This window comes from Leguminivora glycinivorella, chromosome 12 (assembly GCF_023078275.1).
Source record: "Leguminivora glycinivorella isolate SPB_JAAS2020 chromosome 12, LegGlyc_1.1, whole genome shotgun sequence".
Taxonomy (NCBI): domain Eukaryota; kingdom Metazoa; phylum Arthropoda; class Insecta; order Lepidoptera; family Tortricidae; genus Leguminivora; species Leguminivora glycinivorella.
The window spans coordinates 8,511,589-8,534,451 of NC_062982.1; the positions used below are offsets into that span (position 1 = coordinate 8,511,589).

At 36.8% G+C, this 22,863-nt stretch overlaps 3 protein-coding genes across 4 annotated transcripts in view; 1 reads left to right on the plus strand and 2 right to left on the minus strand.

The window, feature by feature from the left end:
* The window catches only part of LOC125231664 (macrophage mannose receptor 1), a 136,568-nt gene extending 125,021 nt beyond the window's left edge, over window positions 1-11,547 (plus strand). For both annotated transcript variants that reach the window (XM_048137166.1, XM_048137165.1), the window contains 2 exons: window positions 9,467-9,575; window positions 10,636-11,547. In XM_048137166.1, coding sequence (XP_047993123.1) covers window positions 9,467-9,575; window positions 10,636-10,886 — 360 coding nt within the window. In that variant the 3' untranslated portion in view covers window positions 10,887-11,547. The remainder of the gene's footprint in view (window positions 1-9,466; window positions 9,576-10,635) is intronic.
* An 80-nt stretch (window positions 11,548-11,627) lies between these two features.
* On the minus strand, window positions 11,628-15,456 carry LOC125232126. Its single transcript, XM_048137748.1, has one exon. It carries the CDS (start codon window positions 14,796-14,798, stop codon window positions 12,876-12,878), a length of 1,923 nt encoding a protein of 640 aa, XP_047993705.1. The 5' UTR covers window positions 14,799-15,456; the 3' UTR covers window positions 11,628-12,875.
* A 3,764-nt stretch (window positions 15,457-19,220) lies between these two features.
* LOC125231994 lies at window positions 19,221-21,175 on the minus strand. Its single transcript, XM_048137601.1, has one exon. It carries the CDS (start codon window positions 21,162-21,164, stop codon window positions 19,242-19,244), a length of 1,923 nt encoding a protein of 640 aa, XP_047993558.1. The 5' UTR covers window positions 21,165-21,175; the 3' UTR covers window positions 19,221-19,241.
* Window positions 21,176-22,863: the final 1,688 nt, after the last annotated feature.

Here is a 22,863-nt window from a genome sequence, read left to right on the forward strand (position 1 = left end):
GCTTTGGTCGATTGTCGGCTAGATGGCGCTAATTTATTATTTGTCAATTTTAACAGATAGTTAAGAATATGTGCCAAATTGTCTGTACAATTTTTAGCACATATTCCACAATCTAATTTGAACTTCTATTGAATAACAAAGAGTTCCAAATTCAAAAACAAAATAAATTCTTCTGGGTCTCAAGAGGCTGGACATTGAAATGGCTTCTCCTTAATATTATACGCTCCATTGCCAGAGATTACTGTTAATGCCACTATATTAGTTCATTGTTCGTACTTGCTACATTTTAACCAAGATATGCCTTGTATTGTGGAACTATTTGGAAGTTACTTAAGCACCGCAGACAATTATAACAATTAGGGACTTTAAGTTTGAATAGCTCTTCTGATCTGTGATCTAATGATCTTATATGACTTTTCCGGAAAATGGGTGACAATTATGTAGGTACATATTATGATATTTATTATATTATATGTATTAAAACTTTTATTGGTACATATTCACCTTAGTTCTCGTGTACAAACTTTTGTACACGTTCCAAAAAATTTTACTTGTATAAAGTAACAAAAGGTTCCCAATTGAAAAACTAAACAAATAAACCCAATTGAAAAACACGCTAATGCCTAAAAGAGCATGCTGGTTTAACGGGTATACAATATTTAATGTTTTCTTTGGTTTCAGATGAGTTGATACGACTTTAAAACATAACATTAAATTGTAACAGGAGTTGTAGTCGTCGTGATACTTAAACAACGTTCTAATACATCGAATTTTGTTAAAAGACATAACAAAAATAAACCAATTCAAATCTTATGCGCATTTTCAGTATTTGAGACCACCCCCCCCCCCCCTAATTTTTGTTACCAACTTTATGCTAATTGGGGGGACCCAAATTCTGAAAATGCCCCTATAATCCTTACGCCTTTTTTTTAATTACATACATCCCACTAGAAAGTCTTGAAAGTCCCTCAAAAAAAAGATACATTAAAATAAACTCTATTCTAAACTTATATAACTTAGTATAAACTATCATCTTATGCCACACCTTGTCTAGATTTACATTACCTAACAATATAATAAATATGATCCAACTTCAGAATGCAGTACAATGCAAGAATCTACACGAAACAATAGCAAATTACCATTTTAAATGCCAAGCGTCTTAAGAATTTGGAGAGATTATGACAAGCAAGTTTTTTCGTACATATCGTAAAATCTATTTGAGCGATAAGAGCTTATGTAAGTTCATTAAATTCTGTAATACCTATACATTTTCAAAATCAGAAGAAGATCAAAACTTTTTATTACAATTCTAATCCAAATTTATTCTTATATTACCGCTGCGATCAAGTAAGCTATGAGCTATCGGCTATAGAAACGAATAAAAGATAATCACTCCCATGTAAATAAAAGAGGCACGGCGATGTTTATAGTTACTCGCCCAGCGGTGCGCGATTAATATCGCCGTGTCTCTTTTATTTGCACGGGGGTGCTTATCTTTTATATTATAGGACATTCTTACACAGATTGACTGAGGCCCACGGTAAGCTCAAGAAGGCTTGTGTTGTGGGTACTCAGACAACGATATATATAATATATAAATACTTATATACCTACATAGAAAACATCCATGACTCAGGAACAAATATCTGTGCTCATCACACAAATAAATGCCCTTACCGGGATTCGAACCCGGGACCGCGGCGTAGCAGGCAGGGTCACTACCGACTGCGCCAGACCGATCGTCTTTATAGCCTTTTTGTTCGTTATAGTCTTTTTGTTCGTTTTTATAGCCGATAGCTCATAGCTTACTAGCTTCGGTGGGATTAGTGCCTTATATTAGAGCACTTACTCCACTACTGGCGATTAGCGATAAACGAGTAGAACGATAAACTAGAAACGAGTGAAATAACGGCGAGAACCGAGTGTTACCTTCAATAGTATTGTCACTCAGCTATAGATGAGTGTCCTGTAATCTGAAAGATACCATCATCATCCTCCTTGCGTTATCCCGGCATTTGCCGCGGCTCATGGGAGCCTGGGGTCCGCTGTGACAGCTAATCTCAAGATTTGGCGTAGGCACTAGTTTTACGAAAGCGATTGCCATCTGACCTTCCAACCCAAAGGGTAACTAGGCCTTATTGGAATAAGTCCGGTTTCCTCACGATGTTTTCCTTCACCGAAAAGCAACTGGCAAATATCAAATGACATTTCGCACATAAGTTCCTAAAAACTCATTGGTACGAGCCGGGGTTCGAACCCGCGACCTCTGGATTGAAAGTCGTGCGACTTTTAATCCACAGGTGCTCTTAACGCTAGGCCACCAGCGCTTCCGTAATCTGTAATATGAAAGATAATCAACCTTAAAGCATCATGAATTTACCCGAGTTGAAAGTTAAGCCACACAACTATACTTATCCTTCGCTCCTCCTAATCAAATGAAACTAATCACTATTTACACTTTTTTTATTATTGAAGAAATTCCTTTTAACACTAATTACCTAATGCAATTACAGTTGCATATAATTATTACAGACAAATTCAAACTTCCTTATTCTTACTCATATTGTACCTAATGAATATACATACCGACTTTATCTCCATATATAGATAAAGTTTAAACTTCTATCACCGTTAGCATGACCCACTTTCTTTTATAGAAACAAGATCAGGTTTATTATACCTATCTATTAGTCATACGAGTATCATCTCAATTTATTGTACATTAACAGCTCGAATCAATCATAACGTCAAATTTTACAAGGTTAATAATGTTACGTAACTTTTATTTATAGTTTATATTACTTTTGAAAGGGCTTACAGCTTACACTATAATATAATAATCTAATGATATGTACGTTTTCATCACACCCGCACTTAAAATGTGCTATTGCACGCAGGCGGAGCGTGAGTTATAGAAAAATCGTTCTCCCAAGGGAATAATGAAATTTCTTGTACCGTACCTAACTTTTTTTACATCTATTTACATATTTTTTACATTGCGAGTGTGATGAAAAACATTGTGGGTAACTCGGGGAGTATGAATATTACTAACTCGAGTCTTTAAAAAAATCGCTCCTGGCAAGCCGTCGCGATTTAACTTACTCTCGTCAGTAATATTCAACTTCCTCCCCTTGTTGCACACTTGTTGTACTATTTTCTTTGTCTAGTATTTATTAATAGGTGAAATGATATTAAGTACAAACTTTTCCGAAAACCTCTGCAGGTTCATAATTCACAATTGAGTCATTCGGTAAATGAATCAGTTAAATTGAAGATCCACCGCAGAAGGCCTTTGATCCTTAATTACGGGGGCTGTAAAATAATCCCGACACCGTACTAAGGATCTTAGAAAACGAGTAGGTACTTATGTTTGTTTTAAAATTAATTTGATATTTGCACATTGTCCGCCTAATAATAATGAGCGTTTTTACCATGTGGGATGTTGATTCAACGATCATTGTTCCGATAGTCGTTTCAGCGAACGGTCTCATAGCGAAGAGTCTCGACCAACATCTTAAGAGACTCTCGCTAGGTGGCTGGATCAAGGGCCAGATGCAGAAGGCGGTGATCTTGGACACGGCGCGGATAGTCCGACGGTTCCTCTCTCTGCGGCCCTAACCACCGGCAGCTTGGGCCCTGCCCCGCTGCTGGCGGCACCCTAGGTTAGGTTTTTTATAATGTGTTTATATGTTTTTTTATATTGTTTTGTATGTGTTTTTGTATTTTACTTTTATATCCATATTATAAACAGCCTAGCCTAAGATATAAAATAAATACCCAATAAAATATGAGCGTTTAAATAAGCTTTAAAAATGATTTTTATAAGGTGACCTATAGGTACTTATTTTTATTGTTAATTTTTGTGATTAAAAAAACTTGAAGTTTATGGTTTTAACGAATGTGGTCAAATCATATTGAAGCTCATTCACATTTACAAAAGTATGAAATTTTGAAAGTAGGAAAGCTTAAACACCGGGGCCATCTTAGGCGCAACATTATGTTATGATAAATCAGCCAAGTCTATCAATATGATCAACGGGTAAATTGGGTTACTTTATTAGTTTAATTTGAAATCCAACACGAACGCTTTAAATACTTCAATGATTAATAAAAATTAATACATTTCATACCGATCCTATGTAGGTATTGTCCTAATAAAGTAAAAATAGTAATACTTAATCGGTGATGTTTTTTTGAAATGTTCCCATTTTTAACCCCCGACGCAAAAACGATGGGGTGTTATAAGTTTGACGTGTCTGTCTGTCTGTCTGTTTGTCTGTCTGTCTGTGTGTGCGTCTGTCTGTGGCATCGCAGCTCCCGAACGGATGAACCGATTTAGATTTAGTTTGTTTCTGTATAAAAGCTGAGTTAGTCGGGAGTGTTCTTAGCCACACTGAGAGAAATTTGCATTGTGAATTTAACTAGACTTGTTGCCGTTTATCCGTTTGAATCAGCCAAACGTATGTTTAAAACAATATGTGTCAGGTTGTTTTTATAAAATCGACTTGTTGATTCAAATATATTGCCGATTCAAATGACAAGTAGCTTGTTGTTTGAACCAAAGAGCACGTAGGCGCTATTTTAACCAAAAAACTTGTTGAACGAACATGAAAACTAGTTGTATTTTCTCTCAGTGCATGTTTCATGAAAATGGGTCCACTATGTCGGGGATTTTTCAAAAGTTTAGTTTTGTGGTTAGGTTATTCAGTTAAACAGAGCGATATAGAGCGATATATATTGTGCACATAACAAAAGTACTTACCTCCGGTAGGTAGGTACAAGATAATCCGCGGGTCTCGACTGAGTGGCGAATTAGTCTTTCAGCGACGCAACGGGTTGAGGATTACGACTCAAGTGATGTGCGCAGGATATAGCAATAGAAAAAACTAAAAACGATAGATATTCTAACAAAATTAAAATTTTGAAAAAGCCCCGACTGCGAAATAGTTCACCGATTTTCATGAAACATGGCTAAGAACACTCCCGGCTAACTTCCGCTTTCGGACAAAAAAAACTAAGTCTAAATCGGTTCCGTTCGGGAGCTACGATGCCACAGACAGACAAACAGACAGACAAACAGACAAACAGACAAACAGACAGACAGACAAACAGACACGTCAAACTTATAACACCCCTTCGTATTTGCGTCGGGGGTTAAAAACCTTATTATGGGAAACGTGGTGGTTGTCCCGAAAGTTGACAGCGAACAACTTATTTTTTACGGAAAAACTGTACCTTGCGACTTTTATTGTGATTAAAACAGAGCTCAGACAATTTTAGGCTAGTTAGAGTAGTTAGACTTTGTTTATAGAAAGGTAAAACAAGACCGAAAATATAAGTATGACATACAACTTTTGTATTCGTCTCTTTAGCTATAGCTACATATCGTAGACTAGCGACCCGCCCCGGCTTCGCACGGGTACTATACCTACATATAAACCTTCCTCTACAATCACTCTATCTATTAAAAAAAACCGCATCAAAATCCGTTGCGTAGTTTTAAAGATTTAAGCATACATAGGGACATAGGGACAGAGAAAGCGACTTTGTTTTATACTATGTAGTGATGATACATGATGTCCTGGCGACTTAATTTCACCTAGGTAGATAGGTACATTTATGTTTTATTTTTATATAATGCGCATCATGTATTTTTATTCCAATATTTACAAAAAAATTTGGTCCGGCCATTCACACGAGATGTTAATACGATGTATATTTAGGCCATGGGAATGACTCAATTTAAAAAAAAATCGTATACCTGAGTGTATCAAACATTCCCAAATATTTTAGCGTTTTTACTACCGGCATTTTTTTAAACGGTACATCACTAACATCGCCCCTTGCTTGACACTAAGCCTCAGTTGCATTGAAATGCTCATTTTCGATTCGTGAATGGGAGATTTATTCTATCGGTGTAAAGATGATGTTTGCGGACGGAATCGAGGGGTCGGAGACTTGATAAAAGGTACACGAATTCGTGTCATCATTTTTGGCAATAACACGTTTTATCCTATCGTGGCGTCTTGGAGTCATTTTGAAGTTGTAAATCTTGAATATTTTTTTATTCAGATTAGATTCCGATATGTAATTTAGTTGTAACTTGTCCTTTTTACTGTTCTATCTATTTTATGAATACTTATCAATTTACTTACCGTTTAAATATACCTACAGATGTAGTGCGAACCGGGGCTCTTGCTCCGGGCGCCAAGTCCAAGAGGGGCGCCAAATTCGTCCTTCGTCACGTCCAAGGGGCGGGCGCCATATTTGTCTTTTTTTTAGTTTTTGCCTCCTCGCAAAAGTCTTGATCCGGTACTGCCGTGCCCACTTGTCTACATGCCGCCTTATCTACCTATAAACAGCATCCGCAAGGCCTCACGTAACAGAGGAATCCGAAAGCCAAACTTGACATTGCATCCGCGAGCATGCGAATAAAGTGCAACATTATGGTTGCGTAACACCGGCCGGACGGGACGGCCGCGGAGAAAGTGACGCCGAGAGATGTCTGCGTCTATAGCGGTCGGAAATATGGAATCAGCGTAATAAGAATAGTATAAAAAATAACGTACATACCTACATACAATCACGCCTATACAGGCGGATACCCCATAAAGGAGTAGGCAGAGGACATGAAACTACTCAAGTCTCAATTAAGGGGTTGAAAGAAAACGAAATTGAGACATTGCAGTGACAGGTTGCCAGCCTCTCGCCTATCATCATCATCATATCAGCCCTTTATCGCCCACTGCTGAGCATAGGCCTCTCTTCTAGTACGCCACTTTTCCCGGTCCTGGGCTAGTCTCATCCAGTTGTGAGTTGTGACCGGTTTCCGGATGTCATCAACCCAACGACCCAACGGATGCCAGGCATTCCTTACAATTGTAAGCGGCCACCACTCCGTAAACATTTTAGTCCACCTGCCATCACTCTGCCTAGCAACATGACCCGCCCAACTCCACTTTAATTTGGCAATAACGAAATCCACGTCTTGCACCTTGCCTAAGCCACAGTTTAATCCATATCCCACAGTCAACTTTTACGTCACCCATGGTAAGAAAGGGGGTGGTGAATTCTTAAAAAAAAACATTATTGCGACAAACAAACAACTAACAAGTAGATATGAGATAGAAGGAGCATAACGTCTACTATTAAGATTTAAACTTGCTGTGTTACATACATTTGTTTTCAGTTCACCCCTATGTACTCAATGAAGAGGCACACTCAAAGATTATGACAGATGGCGCCACCTTATTAGTCCATTGCACAGATAAAGAAATATCATACGTGAGAGCGAGAATATTTTTTTTTCTCTATCACATATGAATGATGACAGTGACATGCCTCCTCATTACTTAGCTACATCACATATACAGAGTGGGGCCTGTAACAAAGGCGAACAATTGAACTCTAGGCTATTCTCCTTATACTGATCAACATTTGTTCGGCGACTTTTAAAAATAACTTGTATTTTGATTTTTATCATTGTTGTATTGTATCATTGTGTAGTATTGCGAATTCTGTTAAGTCTAAAGCATAAAGTGTGACAGACAACGTCAATGACAACAATAATGGCGTACATTGAAGCTAATATTTATTTTGTATGAAAAATTGAAAATTTAAAGACATCATAATTTTTCAAAAGTCACTGAACAAATGTTGATCAGTATAAGGAGAATAGCCTACAGTTCAATTCTTCGCCTTTGTTACAGGCCCCACTCTGTATAACAACGACAATTTTTAGTTAAAAATAAAATGTTTAGTCCTTTACATTGTACATACATGGAATAACCCGGGAATTTTTTCCATGTTAAAAATAAAATATTATTATACCTACCGAAATAAACATTCACTTAGTGAGTCATCATAACTCATGACACAGTAGAAAAAATCGCTGTGAAATGTGTTTAGTCCCGATAAATGAAGGGTCGCTGCTAAAAACTTCTAGAAACTAGGCCCCACTCTGTATAACAACGACAATTTTTAGTTAAAAATAAAATGTTTAGTCCTTTACATTGTACATACATGGAATAACCCGGGAATTTTTTCCATGTTAAAAATAAAATATTATTATACCTACCGAAATAAACATTCACTTAGTGAGTCATCATAACTCATGACACAGTAGAAAAAATCGCTGTGAAATGTGTTTAGTCCCGATAAATGAAAGGGTCGCTGCTAAAAACTTCTAGAAACTGGTTTGTTATCAACAATTATATGGACAGGTCTCACAAATCGCCACATAAACCTACATGTTTGTAATTATGTAATTAAAATTGGCATTCAATAACCATTCTCGTGGATTAATTAAGATTGGGCCTGCAATTAGTCACAGGTACTCATGAGTTTCAGAAAATAATCTCCTAAATTTGAGGCTATACCTAATGAAGGCTATTTTTTGAACTAAAGTTGATGGTGCTAACAGGGTAAGGTACAGCGGGGTAAATCTCGACTAGGGGAAAATTGTAACTAATCCATTTTTTCCATTATTTTCACTATGACGTTGAGTTCTACATGTATCCACTGAACACGCCTACCATATATAACCGGTGGACACTCTATTTATTAATGCAAACATTGTAAACATGGAAAAAATGGACCAGTTATATTTGCCTCCCCCCCCCCCCCCCTCCCCCTAGTCGAGATCTGCCCCGCTGTACCTTACCTACATTGTTCATATTTTATTCCAAATAGCACAAAACGAATAAGGACCAAATCAAAAGCCATCTATCGATTGATCAAAACCTTAGAAATTATTAACTTATAGGGATAAGCTCGCCTTTGTATCTCTATTCCTACAAATTGTATATAAACTGTTGTACACAATAAAGTGATTACTACTACTACTACTACTATTAACGCAAGATAAATCAAGAAGATTTAAAAACAAACAGTAGGCTACTTGCTACTTCACCACAATGACATTGACATTTGACACTGACACTTCTGTGCCTATTTCTGGGTTGATGAGTAACTGTTAGGTTCTCAGCGTCAATATTTTCTTGTTGAACAAGTAATGAAAGGCGAAGTGTCACTGTCGAGCGACAATTGTCACTATTCTGAAATAGGCCACAGGGGTATCAATGCCCTATTTCATTAAACCTTACAATAGGGATGACGACTACATATAAAAATGCATTCTGTTTAGTCCGTCAGTTAGATCGTCCAAAGATACTGAACACACATTTTTCGCTTTTTCTAATTAATGAAAAAAATACAAAGATATAGAGCATCAAAGTTCCGGAGTGGGGGCTTGTGTCGTCACTTCTAAGTAAAAATTGTACCTAGGCGTGACGTCACGCGAAACTTCAACGCACTGTACCGTCGTCATTTTTCGTTTACGAGAAAAAAGAAAAAATACGTATCTAAAATTCTTTGATAATGTAACTGACGGACTAATTAGTTCTTTTTTAGTCGTCTCGCCTATTATTGGATGTCTTACTAAATATGTCATTATTGATTTCAGGCGAACTGGTTCAAGGCGCAGCAGTACTGCCGGTTCCACGGCATGCACCTCGCCTCCATCGCCTCACAGCAGGAGAATGATCAGCTCGAAAAATACGTCAAAGACTCAGGTAATCTCAAATGATGGTTCTATGCGTCCAGCCTCTATGCATGTACCTAGTCTCCATCGGCTCACAAAAGGAAAAGGACCGGCTCGAAAAATAATCTCTTACTATACTTTTATTATATGTATCTAGTCTCCATAGCATAGCAGTAAGATAAAGACTCAGGTAGGGTCCCATACTGACATCTTCTAACTGGTTCAAAGAGCAAAAGGAGAACGACCAGCTTGACAAGTACGTCAAGGACTCAGGTTTCTCTTACTGATACCTTTAGACTGGTTTTAGCTTTTATGCCTCGCAGAAGGCTAACGACTTCTTCAAGAAATACGTGAGACTCAAGTATTTTATTTTAATTATGCACACAAGTTTCACCAAACGTTGCATCGATCAGGAGCCATAGCCTTCTAAGTCCCCAGCCCCACGTACTTGTATAAGTACAAATTAAATTCGAGTTATGAACTCTTATAGAAATAAAAGAAAGTTGCAAATTCAAAATCGGAAAAATTGGCACTTATGAGAATAGAATTGACTAGGCGATGGCGCTCGGAATATTGGCCTTGGATCTCTACTGTTTAACTGAAGTGGGGTAATACATAACTGCCACAGCAATTAGCCGTACTCTATTAGGGATGACGTGACGCCTACATAAAAATGGGATTCTGCTTAGTCCGTTAGTTAGATCGTCCACAAATACTGAACACATATTTTTCGCTTTTTCTAATTAATGAAAAAATACAAAGATATAATGCATCAAAGTTCCGGAGTGGGGGCTTGTGACGTCACTTCTAAGTAAAACTTGTACCTAGGCGTGACGTCACATGAAACTTCAACACACTGTAGGTACCGTCGCCATTTTTCGTTTACAAGAAAAAAGAAAAAATACGTGTCTAAAATACTTTTTGATAATCTAACTGATGGACTAATTAGTTTTTTTTAGTCGTCTTGCCTATTGCCTGCCATGGATAACCTGTATATGATCACAGGATTGTTTACCATCCACTGCATATTTTGTAGGAAAATTCTTCTTCACACTTAACCAAACTAACCGAAAGTTTTAATAATATTCCAGGTTACGGCCGCGAGCACTTCTGGACGTCAGGCACAGACCTGGCCGAGGAGGGCAACTTCTTCTGGATGGCCAACGGGCGGCCATTGACCTTCGTCAACTGGAACGCAGGGGAGCCCAACAACTTCCGCTACGAGAACGGAGAGGAGGAGAACTGCCTCGAACTCTGGAACAGAGACGACAAGGGACTCAAGTGGAACGACTCACCTTGCTCTTTTGAGACGTTCTTCATTTGCGAAGTTCGATCAGATTAAATCGGTGTACGGTTTTGTAATTTCTTTATCTGCCTCTCTATAACGAGCGTACAGTTTCCATCAGATATATCGAAATTGCCGAAGCTATCACTAATAAATTTTGTGAGCAATATCGGAATACTCTAACTTCTTGACAAGATATTGTGCCAATTTTTATGAGAGTAATTATGACAGGTGCGATATATGTGACGTTATCTGGGTAAAAGGACCTTATTTGGGCGTATTTGTACACGAACATTGCTCATAACGCCGTAAGCGCCATAGACAATAAGGTTCCTTTATCCATATAATAACACATATTTGATGACGATAACAAGAGAGACAGATAACACTTAGATATTCCATGTTGGCAGTAGGCCCTCTGATCTGTGCGAATACGAAATGAAATCAAAGATATCCCGCTTAATTCCGCCCGAAAGTCTGTCAAAAAATTGTTGATGACTGAATAGTATACAATTTAATCATTTTTTATTGTTCGAAACTCAATAATAATGTTATATTTCATAATCAGAAGCAGAATGCGCGGCACTGGTACACATGTACAGTCAACTAATTTGAATCCTAGGCCACTGTAGAACCTTTGCACAGTAAACGTCAATGTGACTTCTTATGGCAAATAGAACATGGTTTAAATGAGACAGGGTTCTAGAGTGGCTTAGGATTCAAATTGGTTGACCGTACAAAATTGTATAATTATTAATTACCTACCAGTGATCGGAACTATGGGAGCAAAACTTTAACAAAACCTTAGAGCTGACATAAACTTTAAATAAAACCAATATTTTTATTTTCAGGTCAGTGTTAAATTTGATTCTACATATACCTGAATCCAAGATTTCTAATACATTACTACAAGGATATTAATATTGTCATGGCACGTACTCTAAAATGTCCACTTAGCAAGTTTTGTTAAAGTTTCGCTCCCATAGTTCCGATTACTGATAATTACTAGACCGCTTTTTTACAACCAAGTATACGATAATAAATTTAATAACTAGTTTTTCTCACTTGGTATTTGTTCATATTTTTTTAAAGTTACCAATTGTTGAAGTTACCATTTGTAACTAAGGTACTGTAAAAATTACAGACAAGTTCTAAGTGTAGATGTTTAAAGGATTAGTTCGGTCAGTAGTAAAATTACGACGTAGAATTAGTGTTTGGTTATTTATTAATGTAGTTTTTGGATGAAAGTAATTCAAACGATCACTGCCACATTATCTTTTGAGCTTCAAGATTGTCTTAAATATCACTAACTTGCATTTCAATCAATATATACTTAGCCTTATTAACCTTTGACCCGCCTTAGTCCGGTATGTATAAGGCCCAATCTGACATATAAAGCATTTTCTTCATTTTCGTGTATTGTACGAAATTTTTCTGTAGGATATTATGGCTTTTTGAATTTTCGACATAGGAAAATTCAAAGTACTACTTCTAGTGCGAGAAAGTGACACCATATATTTAGCAGAAATATTTGTCGTTTTGATCTTAGAGAAATGAATATGTACATAATTATGATATACATAAACATATACAATACATATGATATAAATGTACATCTACCAATTTTAATGTTCGTTAAAATATTGTACATTTGAAAATAGAGTTGTGATATTTGGAATAATCTTCGGTTCAATGGGACCTCGAGTCCATAGTCAAACTTAGGTATATAGTGATAATATAGTTAGTTACCATAGAGATAACTGTGGAAATAGAAGTATAATAAACGATTAAAATATACTACGTTCTTTTTGTTACAGTAATCCTAAAACAAAGCCACAGGTCATAAATTAATATCAAATTATAGTAACACACCCAAACGTATCTAGGTACCTTGTAATTAGTACATCAATTCTGACATAAAAATAATAAAAAAAAACCAAAACGCAAAGTGGGGTTGCTGGAGAGCATCACATAAAAATAACACACTCAGCTTCATCACAGGTGTCACGTTTTTTATTATCACTAACACTCTGTCAATCAAAGGTTTCATCGCCTTGAAATAATACAATAACAGTAAAGCAATAACTGGACGTCTCCGTGATCTTTAATGCAGTAGCTTTGGTTTCCATAGAGGTTAATTCGGCTTACGGAGCCTAGCAGAAACCAGTGACTGCCAGGACCTCCTTGTCTCCCTAGTGTAGCTTCAAACTCACCTCCTCCGGGATTCGTCCTAAACGTAACCGTCAGCTCAACTGATTTCTTTATATTGCCTTTGGTGTTATCATATAACAATCGAGTCGCAATCAACACCTTGTCAAGAGTGAGCCCGGCACACTGTGAGTATTCCTTCAGAAGGTCATTCAAATGCGACATTGCGTATTCTACTGCCTCCCTCGCTACAGTACTATTTGAATCTACTTTAGTATTTCCGTGATCGACGCACCAGTGGCCATCAATGGCTGCTGATTCGCATGTTCGGTTCTCCGGAATTGGTAAAAATAAACTGATGCTTCTTTGATTAGAGTCATACGTTCGGGATGATATCTTAGAATTTTCAATAATATACAAATTAACCAAGTCGATCAAAGTTGCGTGCATGTCGAACGGTGTAGTTAGACGATGAACGTTTTGTACTAGATTTTTGTACGCCTCGCTAAATTTTTTGCGAAACGACGGAGGCATTAATGCAAATACGAAAGGTAACCTCGCCTCCAAGAATCCCTGCTTAGTTTTCCGAAATTGTCCCCATCTCATACCATGGTCGCTCAATAAGAAAACAATACTATTATTTAAATAACCAGACCTGTGCAGTTTTTCAAAAAACGCGGTATAATCATTGTCCATTACTGAAGGATAATTCAAAAAGTCATGGGTCATTGTGTTTTCCCAAAAAAATCCGAATAGTCGATTTATTTTAGACAAAGAAGTAAGGGCTTCGACGTAGTCCAGAACAATCTTAAACGTATATTTTTCATTTATGCAGGGACTTGGTTTATTTTTTTTACCCCTGGCGTATGTCTCGGCTTCGAACAAGAAAGTGCGCAAGTAGTAGTCGGTGGGGAATCCCGCGAAGCCGCGCCTCATGTAGTTAAATGTCCCGATCTTTGTGTAGTCCTCAATGTAAGCGGTGGTGAAGCCCTCCTGCTGGAACCGGTACCATATAAACGGACAGTTGTCAAACGTCACTTTCTTGCTGGACCAACATGTTTCCGGTAGCTCTGACACGTGTTTACCAACCAAAAGTGGTACCACGTTGGGAAAAGTGTTTTCGCCTACTTTATTATATCGTAACATTTCGACAGCACCCAATTTCCTCAACAGTTTTACAGTTTTAGGCATGGTCCTGTGGAGATTTAATCTAGACACCGAATCTATTCCTAGAACCAATATGTTATACGGTAAATCTGTCCTTGGTTTGACTGAGATTGGTTTGTAACGAGCAAATAAAAAAAAGTAGTCGGATATTTTCTTCTCGCAACTACAATTAACTCTCACAAACTCATCTTCAACTGCAATATAGTTTGAAAAGTCACGACAGGGGTTATACTTCACTCGATTGTCAAGTCTGAAAGCCGTGATATCGTCTATCCTCTTAGGACGGTAGAAGGACTTATAACAGCAAACAACAGGTGTGGAGGTACTTAAATTGTAATAGGGTAAATTATCTTTTTCAATCCAAATATGACTTGAATTCGACCCTAGAAAAGGGTGAGCGGGGCATTTTTTCACAGCCTCAGATTTCTCCATTTTTCGAATTTCATCGTCAGAGTAAAATATTTTAGAAGTAGCGTTTGCGCTGTGTACTATCTTGGGTTGTTGAATGTCTTGATTATATTTGCGGTGCTGATATATTCTTCCATATTTTTTAATATAATTCCTTGGGTCTCCGTACAACATTATACACAGAAACGACGCACAGCCAAGCACAAGCAGGCTTAAGAAAAGCAGGTTATTGAAGTAGGGCACCATATCCACTCAATTGCTTCATATTTTTTTAATATGTGAAGCGAAAAATGTTAACGTAATATAGCCACACTTTACAGTTGAACGTTTCAGTTACTTACTCATTAATCTACTACTAGAGTTAAACGTTCACCAAAGTATATCCAATTATAGTTAATGGTTATTACGATACTAAAGAAAACAGCCAAGGATGTGATAGACCACACACACGGGATGGTTCGGCAGGGCATTATTTCTACCATTTCCTGCAAGTCACTTGTTATTTTGCTGATAAAACACACACTAACGGCTAAATTCAGGGCATAAAGCGAACCATTTTACCCGAGGAAATTGTTTGGTCTTAGCGAAGCGAATACCAAAATAGTAGACGAGGTAAAAATTGACATTTATGCCCTTGTTGTACACTCTGCTTTTAAGCTAGGAACAAATTATAGGACGCGTCCGCGGACGCGCGTCCACTGCCGCAATCTATAGCTTGTACTCTTGGCAGTTGAAAAAAGTGTAAACTTAGTTATACTTCCGTGGTGTAAACCAAGTGTAAACAAACCTGAGCTGTCAAATTTGAGGGTTGTTTAAAAATAACGTTTGGTTCCTGATTTTTTTTTCCTTATTTAAAAATAATTGAGCTTGTTAGTTATATGATAAAAATAAGTGCTATAAAGTATGGATTAAATATTATTATTTTCTTTACTAAGCAATAAACCAATATGTGAATAAATAGCAAATCAATATCTACTATAAAAATAATTTCATTTCATTTAAATCACAGCAATATAGAAATCAATAAAATGAAGCATGATCGTACCTCTTGTTGTCTTGTCGCTTAAAGGAGGGCTTTCGTGTGAAAAACAGTGAAATCGCAACCGAGCACTTGATCATACCGTGTGTAGTATCAAATTAAAGGGCTTTGCGAGTAGTTTACAAATATATATCACATTATAGGACCTGACTTTTTCTACTTGGTCTAACAAAATATGAGAAAATGTCCAAAAGTGGTAATAATTGTACCGGTGAAGGCTCGTTTTCAAAAAATTGCCAAAAATAAATAATAGCAATTTATAATCACTAAGGCATAACAGCAATTTAAGTAAACGTTGCAGATTAATTAAGTACAAAAATTATTTCGATGTGATGTAGATTTTCAAAGAAATTGTCACTTAATTTTAGGTAATTTCTGAAAAAAATTGAATTCGTCTTAGCCTCGTTTACCTACTCTTTTTTAAAACCTTATAATAAAAATGTAGTCTGAGAAGTTTGTAGTACAGGGTATACAAATCATAAATTTACCTGTTTTAGTAATCAAAATTGTCCAAATTTTACAAATAAGATCGACTAATTCAGCTCTATACGTGAGTTTTTCTAAACGTGCATTAGAGAAAAATTCATAATTAATTTAGTGACTTGGTTTTCAAAAATCCAGTCTTATAAAAATCAAGATAATAAGATGCTCTAACTGAAATTTGAATTAAACAAATCTATTGAATAACGGAAAGTGTAGTATTTCACCGACTAAAACTATCATTTTTACATTATTATGACGTTTTTTTTTTAAAGCAGCCTTAACCAGAACAAACTGTCTGACAACTGAGCTACTGAGCAACTGGCCTTTTAAAACATTACTTGCCAGTATGACCAGTTATCATCGTTATCAGTTAACCATCTTTTAAATAGATGGACAATACATTATGATCACAATTATATTTACGAAAATTCAAATCACATAAGATATTTGTTTTCTTAGATTACATTATAGTAAAATACAATTCAATTATAGCTAGGAATAATAAACACTGAACTGAAACATCAACGTCCAAGTAACCAAATCGTGATACTAATAATCAGGGTACTTTACAATTCTGAAATGTTACTATGACACAATCTTTAAACATAATGAGGTTTTATAAATCTGTAAATATAGTATTTGTTTTTATTGTATTGTATTATATTAGATAGAAAGCTATTGCTAATATAATATATCAAGCTCACTACTATTTTCCATTTTATTCCACTAACACCTAATTTTGTTTAATTTGACGAAACATATACACCCTCACATCTAGCATCATCTAACAACTTCAATACAAACATATCTTCATTGCATTTAATGAACATTATTCTTCTCTTCTGGGAATCATCTACCAAAAAGTACCCAATTTTGCAGAGGTTTACAACTCATGGTTGCATTTTAATCTAGGTGTAACAGTACTAAAATATGTGAGTGTGTTTAGTGAAACGTCCCACTTTGTCGGTTACCATTAAGGCGAGATTTAGGTACTTGTATCTTTTTATGAATAAACTGACAAAGCGGCTTTATAGCAATCGACAAAGTGGGACGTTTTCCTGTGCACACTCACATATATTTTTTTATTATTAGCCTACTGTAGTGTCCCACTGCTGGGCAAAGGCCTCCCCTCGCTTCTTCCACTCAACCCTGTCATGTGCGTAATTTTGCCAGCTTGAATAAAATATCTAAATATCTAAATAAACTCACATATAAAGGTACTAAACCCTTACGCGATTTTTAATTTTATCTGTTTGATGCTTGGTGTCAATCATCATCATCATCATCTATTTCGAGTTCGATATTGCTGTTTTCGAGCTTCCATTTCTCCGTATGAGATGGTGATTGTTATACCTACTTATGTTTTTTTTATACTAGATGGTAGTTTAGTTGATTCAGTAATATTTGATAGGTACCGACCTATTAGAAACTTGTACCTACACTCCTTTTATTTTCAGGTAGTTGGCACTTGTAAATTGATAGCTAGATTTTACAAGGGCACGTGGACTATCGGCCGTCGATGACAAAAAAGGGGCTAAACGCGTTTCGAGATTAATTCTTCATCAGCTTTTCACTATAACATTAGTTTACTGCATAATAAGCTATCGATATTACACTTTAAGCAACATTAATGAGCAAAAGAAGGAGAAATTATTCACGACACGATCCCGCTAAGATGGCACCCGAACCGGAAGTCCAAGCAGCCACCTATTTTGTTCTTCAATCTGGCCTTAAAAGGTTCACTACACCTGGATCTGTCAAATTTGATAGCTTCGGTTTGTTTACACTTTTTTCAACAACCAAAAGTACAAACTATAGATAAGTATCATTATTTATATTCATATATACACTGAATGATATGCAAACTAGCGGACGTAAGCCGTGGACGTGGCCTTGAGCGCACGGACGTCAGGATGTCATCTGGCATTCTGGATGTTTTAAGACTGTGCACACTTATCAGTCGAAGTCATCAGCCGCGTCCATGTGACGCGTCCCATAATTTGTTCCTAGCTTTATTTCGATTGCGAGGAAATTAATTATATTTTTCACGGCAATTTACACCACGAAATTGTCGTAAATCGAAAGAACATAATACATAACCAATTCCCGCCAACTGACTTTTTAATATTTTTTTTTAATTTTCAACATATGATCAGAGTTTCAGATGCCTGGTTTTCTGCCAAGTCAAACATTTGGGATTTTTGAACAATAATCGACTCCTATTTTATGTGATTTACCAAATTTAATGACAGAAAATTTATACGGAATTATAATTAATTGTAGTAAAAATAAAATAAATTTGTCATTTAGGTACACAATTTTATTGCTCAATAAAATTGTGCAATAATTATTGTTATAACTGTTAGGCTGTTGAGACCGATTACCTTTATGTTGTCTACGCACGCGTACAAACACTTTCACACCACTCACTCAGAAACACCGCAAACACTTTCGTTCACCTTTCCACTGAGCATTAAGTTTACTATCCGTGAGCAGTTCGCCAGTGTTGTTGTTGGCGAGCAGCTCCTTCAGGTGTTGGGGAGTAATCCCGTCTCAGCCATCAGCCGAGGCGCTATTGAACAACATGGCGTAGACGGCATCTTCGGTAGCGACAAGGCCGGGCAAAGCGGTGTCTGAGCCTGAGGGATCTGGGAAGTTACAAATTGATGGGGCAGGTGGATGTTTACTGTCGAAGGCTGATAAAGTGTCCTGTGAATCTGGGGCCGCCAAGTCGTTCGAGAAAAGTATGCGGGTAGCACCATGAAGGTCCCCGTCATTTATTTTGGATTCCGATTGCTTAATTCAAATTTTCCCCGAAAGTTATTAAGTAAAGGAATATTTATATTTAAGCCTGCAAATGTATCTTATTACTCGTAGTTAATTATTGATTTACATTTTAGAATGATTATGACAGTTGAGTCTATTTTTTTTTAATTTACTTAGGTACTTACTTAAATAAAATGTAACATAATTTAATAAGACATTTTTATTCGATTTTAGATGTATTAATTAATATGAGATTCAAATAACAGACAAATGATACTCGTATTCATAAAACTAATTTGCTCTTTTTTTAAATTATGTCTCAGTCTCTTTCAATCCTACACTCTGTCGGAAGGTATATCTATTGTAATATGCTGCTCGGACATGTTTCTAAATGATGCTTTTTACACATGAATGCAATAACAGTATAGCTTTAACTGAGCGTCGTGCTGTTGGTCTTGGATGCAGTGGCTTTGGTTGCCGTAGGCGTTGACTCGGCTTGCGGAGCCCAGCAGGAGCCAGGGGCTGCCGGGGCCGCCTTGTCTGCCCAGTGTCGCTTCAAACTCCCCTCCTCCGGGATTCGTTCTGAAAGCTACCGTCAACTCAACTGATTTCTTTATTTTCTCTTTGGAACTATCATATATAAGTCGAGTCGCAAGCAACACCTTATCTAGAGTTAGCTCGGCACACTCTGGGTTTTTCTTCAGAAGACCATTTAAATGCGACATTGCGTATTTTACTGCCTCCCTCGCTAAAGTACTATTTAAATCTTCTTTAGTATTTCCGTTATCGACGCACCAGTGGGCGTCAATGGCAGCTGATTCACATGTTCTGTTCTCTGGAATCGGTAAAAATAAACTGATGTTTCTTTGATTAGAGTAAAAATCATACGTTCGGGATAATATCTTAGAATTTTCAATATTATACAGATTCACTAAGTCGATCAAAGTTTCGTGCACATCGAACGGTGTAGTTAGACGATGAACGTTTTGTACAAGATTTTTGTACGCTTCATTAAAATTTGTACGAAATGATGGAGGCGTAACTACTAAGATAAAAGGTAGCCTATCTTCCAAAAATCCTTGTCTAGTTTTCCGAAATTTTCCCCATCTGAAGCCGTGGTCGCTCAATACAAAAATAATACTTTTATTTAAGTAGCCAGAGCTTTGCATTCTCATAAACATGGCTGAGTAGTCTTCGTCCATTGCTGATGCATAGTTTAAATTGTCATGGGTAATTGAGTTTTCCCAAAAAAAACCGAATAGTCTTATTGTTGACAAAGCTGTAAGGTCTTCGACATAATCCAGAATAATTTTGAACATATATTTTTCATTCAAGCAAATTGAAAATTTTCCCTTGTTTTTTGTTCTGGTATAGGCTTCAGCCTCATGGATGAAGGTACGAAGGTAGTAATCTGTGGGATAGCCCGCGAAGCCTCGCTTCAGATAGTTGAAGGTCGCGATCTTGGCGTAGTCTTCCACGTAGGCGGTGGAGAAGCCCGCCCGCTGGAACCGTTCCCATATGAACGGACAGTTGTCGAACGTCAAGTTCTTGTTTGGCCAACATGTCTCCTGCATCTCTGACTCGTGTTTACCAAGTAAAAGTGGTACCAGGTTAGGAAACGTATTATCGCCTACTTTATTGTATCTCAACAATTCTACGGCTCCCAAATCGTTCAAAAATGATACAGTTTTGGGCATGGTTCGATGCAGATTTAATCTGGATACCCCGTCTATTCCTAGTATCAATATATTGTATCGATTCTTTGGTTGGATTGACATTTTCTTTTTACGAGCGTATACAAAAAAACTTTGAAATAAATCCTTTCCGTGACTACAATTGACTCTGACAAATTCATCTTCAACTGCTATAGAGTCAGAAAAAAATCGACATTTGTTGTATTTGACTCGATCATCAATTTTACGAGACATGATGTCTTTTATCGATTTTGGACGGTAAAAAGATTTATAACAACAAACAATGCTAGTATAGCTACTTAGATTGTAATAGGGTAAATTTTCTTTTCTCACCCAAATGTGAGTTTTATTAGAACCAAGCAAGGCATGAGGATCGCATTTTTTCATATCTTTAATTTGGGATGCCATTTGGCGGATTTCGCCGTCCGTGTAAAACGTGCTGTGATGTCCGATAGAAGATTGCAAGTAATGCGACAGTGAATAATATTCTGCATAGTGCTTGATATAAGGCAGCGAGTCACCATAAAACACAATCACCATAAGAGAACCACTTCCAATCACTATAATCCCAAGTAGAACTAAAATCTTAAAGCGGTGCCCCGTACAAAGGACGCCTGTCGATGTATACATATTAAGACACAATTTTCGACTTTGATAATTCCAACAAGCGCACAATAGGTCGATTTAATCATAACTGTGAAATTTCATGAGCCTACAATTTGCATGAAATCTTAATTTATCGCACGATTGCAGAAGAAATAACTATGACCAATGAGCATTTATAATTGAAAATAAAATAGGATAATTGTGAGAAAAAAAACACTGGCGACTTTCAATTCGGAGGTCGCGGGTTCGAACCTCGGCTCGGACCAATGAGTTTTTCGGAACTTATTTGCGAAATGTCACAACAAACATCGTTAGGTAACCGGACTTGTCCCAATGAAACCAAACACACCCTCCGGGTTGGAAGATCAGACGGCAGTCGCTTTTGTAAAACTAGTGCCTAATTATGCTAAATCTTAAGCTAGTAGTCAAAGCGGATCCCAGGCTCTCCTGAGCCGTGGCGAATGCTACAGTGAAATTTTTTGCTTCTGTTACAGGGCTATTTTCAGGGTAGGATATTTTTAGGGTTTTAGCCTTTAGGCGTTAACAGTCCAGCAGGACAATCATGACGCGCAATAAATGATAAAACATCGGGCCTTTGTAACTAAACCTCCGCTCACCTTACTTACTTACTTGACTAACCAACATTATAGCTAACCCCCCTTTAAATATACCCCTTAAATTTGGCCTTGTGATCGTCTAGCGTGAATAAGTAGAACCCTTCGATGTGAACCGCGATAACCTAGATCCTTTAATGAGTATCAGCTGTATTTTTGACTAATATTTAAATTTTTATTTATTTATATTTTAAAGAAGAAAAAAGGTTATTGTAGCAAATAATATAGTGTTATAGAAGAGTATTTTATCAGATTTAGGCCTAGAAAGTTATATGTGAGAAAATTAATAACGTGATGAAGAAAATTTTAGAATAAAAGTTAGTGAGTGAAATATACATGAAATAAATATTAAAAAATATTTTGGTAATCATCGGCTACGCTCTATTTTCGATTCCGGTTTGGGGTGAGAACTTGCGATACCGTCTGGAATCCTTAGGCCCAATCAAACCACATTATCGGGCATCCTAAGCAAGTAAGCCTGAAGGGCTATCTATCTACAAACTAACCCCTTTTTTATTTTTGTTTTCTTTTTCCCTAGCTAAACCCCCCTTTTCCCCAATACTGCTAATAGACCATAACTTCTCGATCTTTCTAATGTTTTATCGAAACACCGAGCAGTCGCTAACTTTTATAAGAAATAAGTAAGTCAAACTTTTCTAAGCTTTAGACTTTTCATCAGTGGACGGCGCTCGCATGCCACTGGGCCCTATAACAAACAAATCCTTTTATTCCAAAGACAGTTTGTTTCCCTAGCCAATTTGATAGAATTTACCTTGAAAAACTAGTTAGCAACACTAAGTGTCCCACAGCCACACCGAAAGATCAGAAATTGCTACCACAATTATTAATTTCACTCAAATAAATTAAGTAATAAGAGATTATATAAATTACCAATTTTACCACATATTTTAAGATAGTAAACACCACATTTAAAGTCCATTTAAACCATATAAATAGTAGTAGTTAAATTATTTCTCCACAATACACGTTGACCAATTATATTTTAAGACCAATCATAATAGAACTCTACTTTCATAGAAATAGTGTGTGACTTTACCCTAGTCCTATCGTTTTCCCTACTCTAGCATATCTGAAACACAGACCTTCAC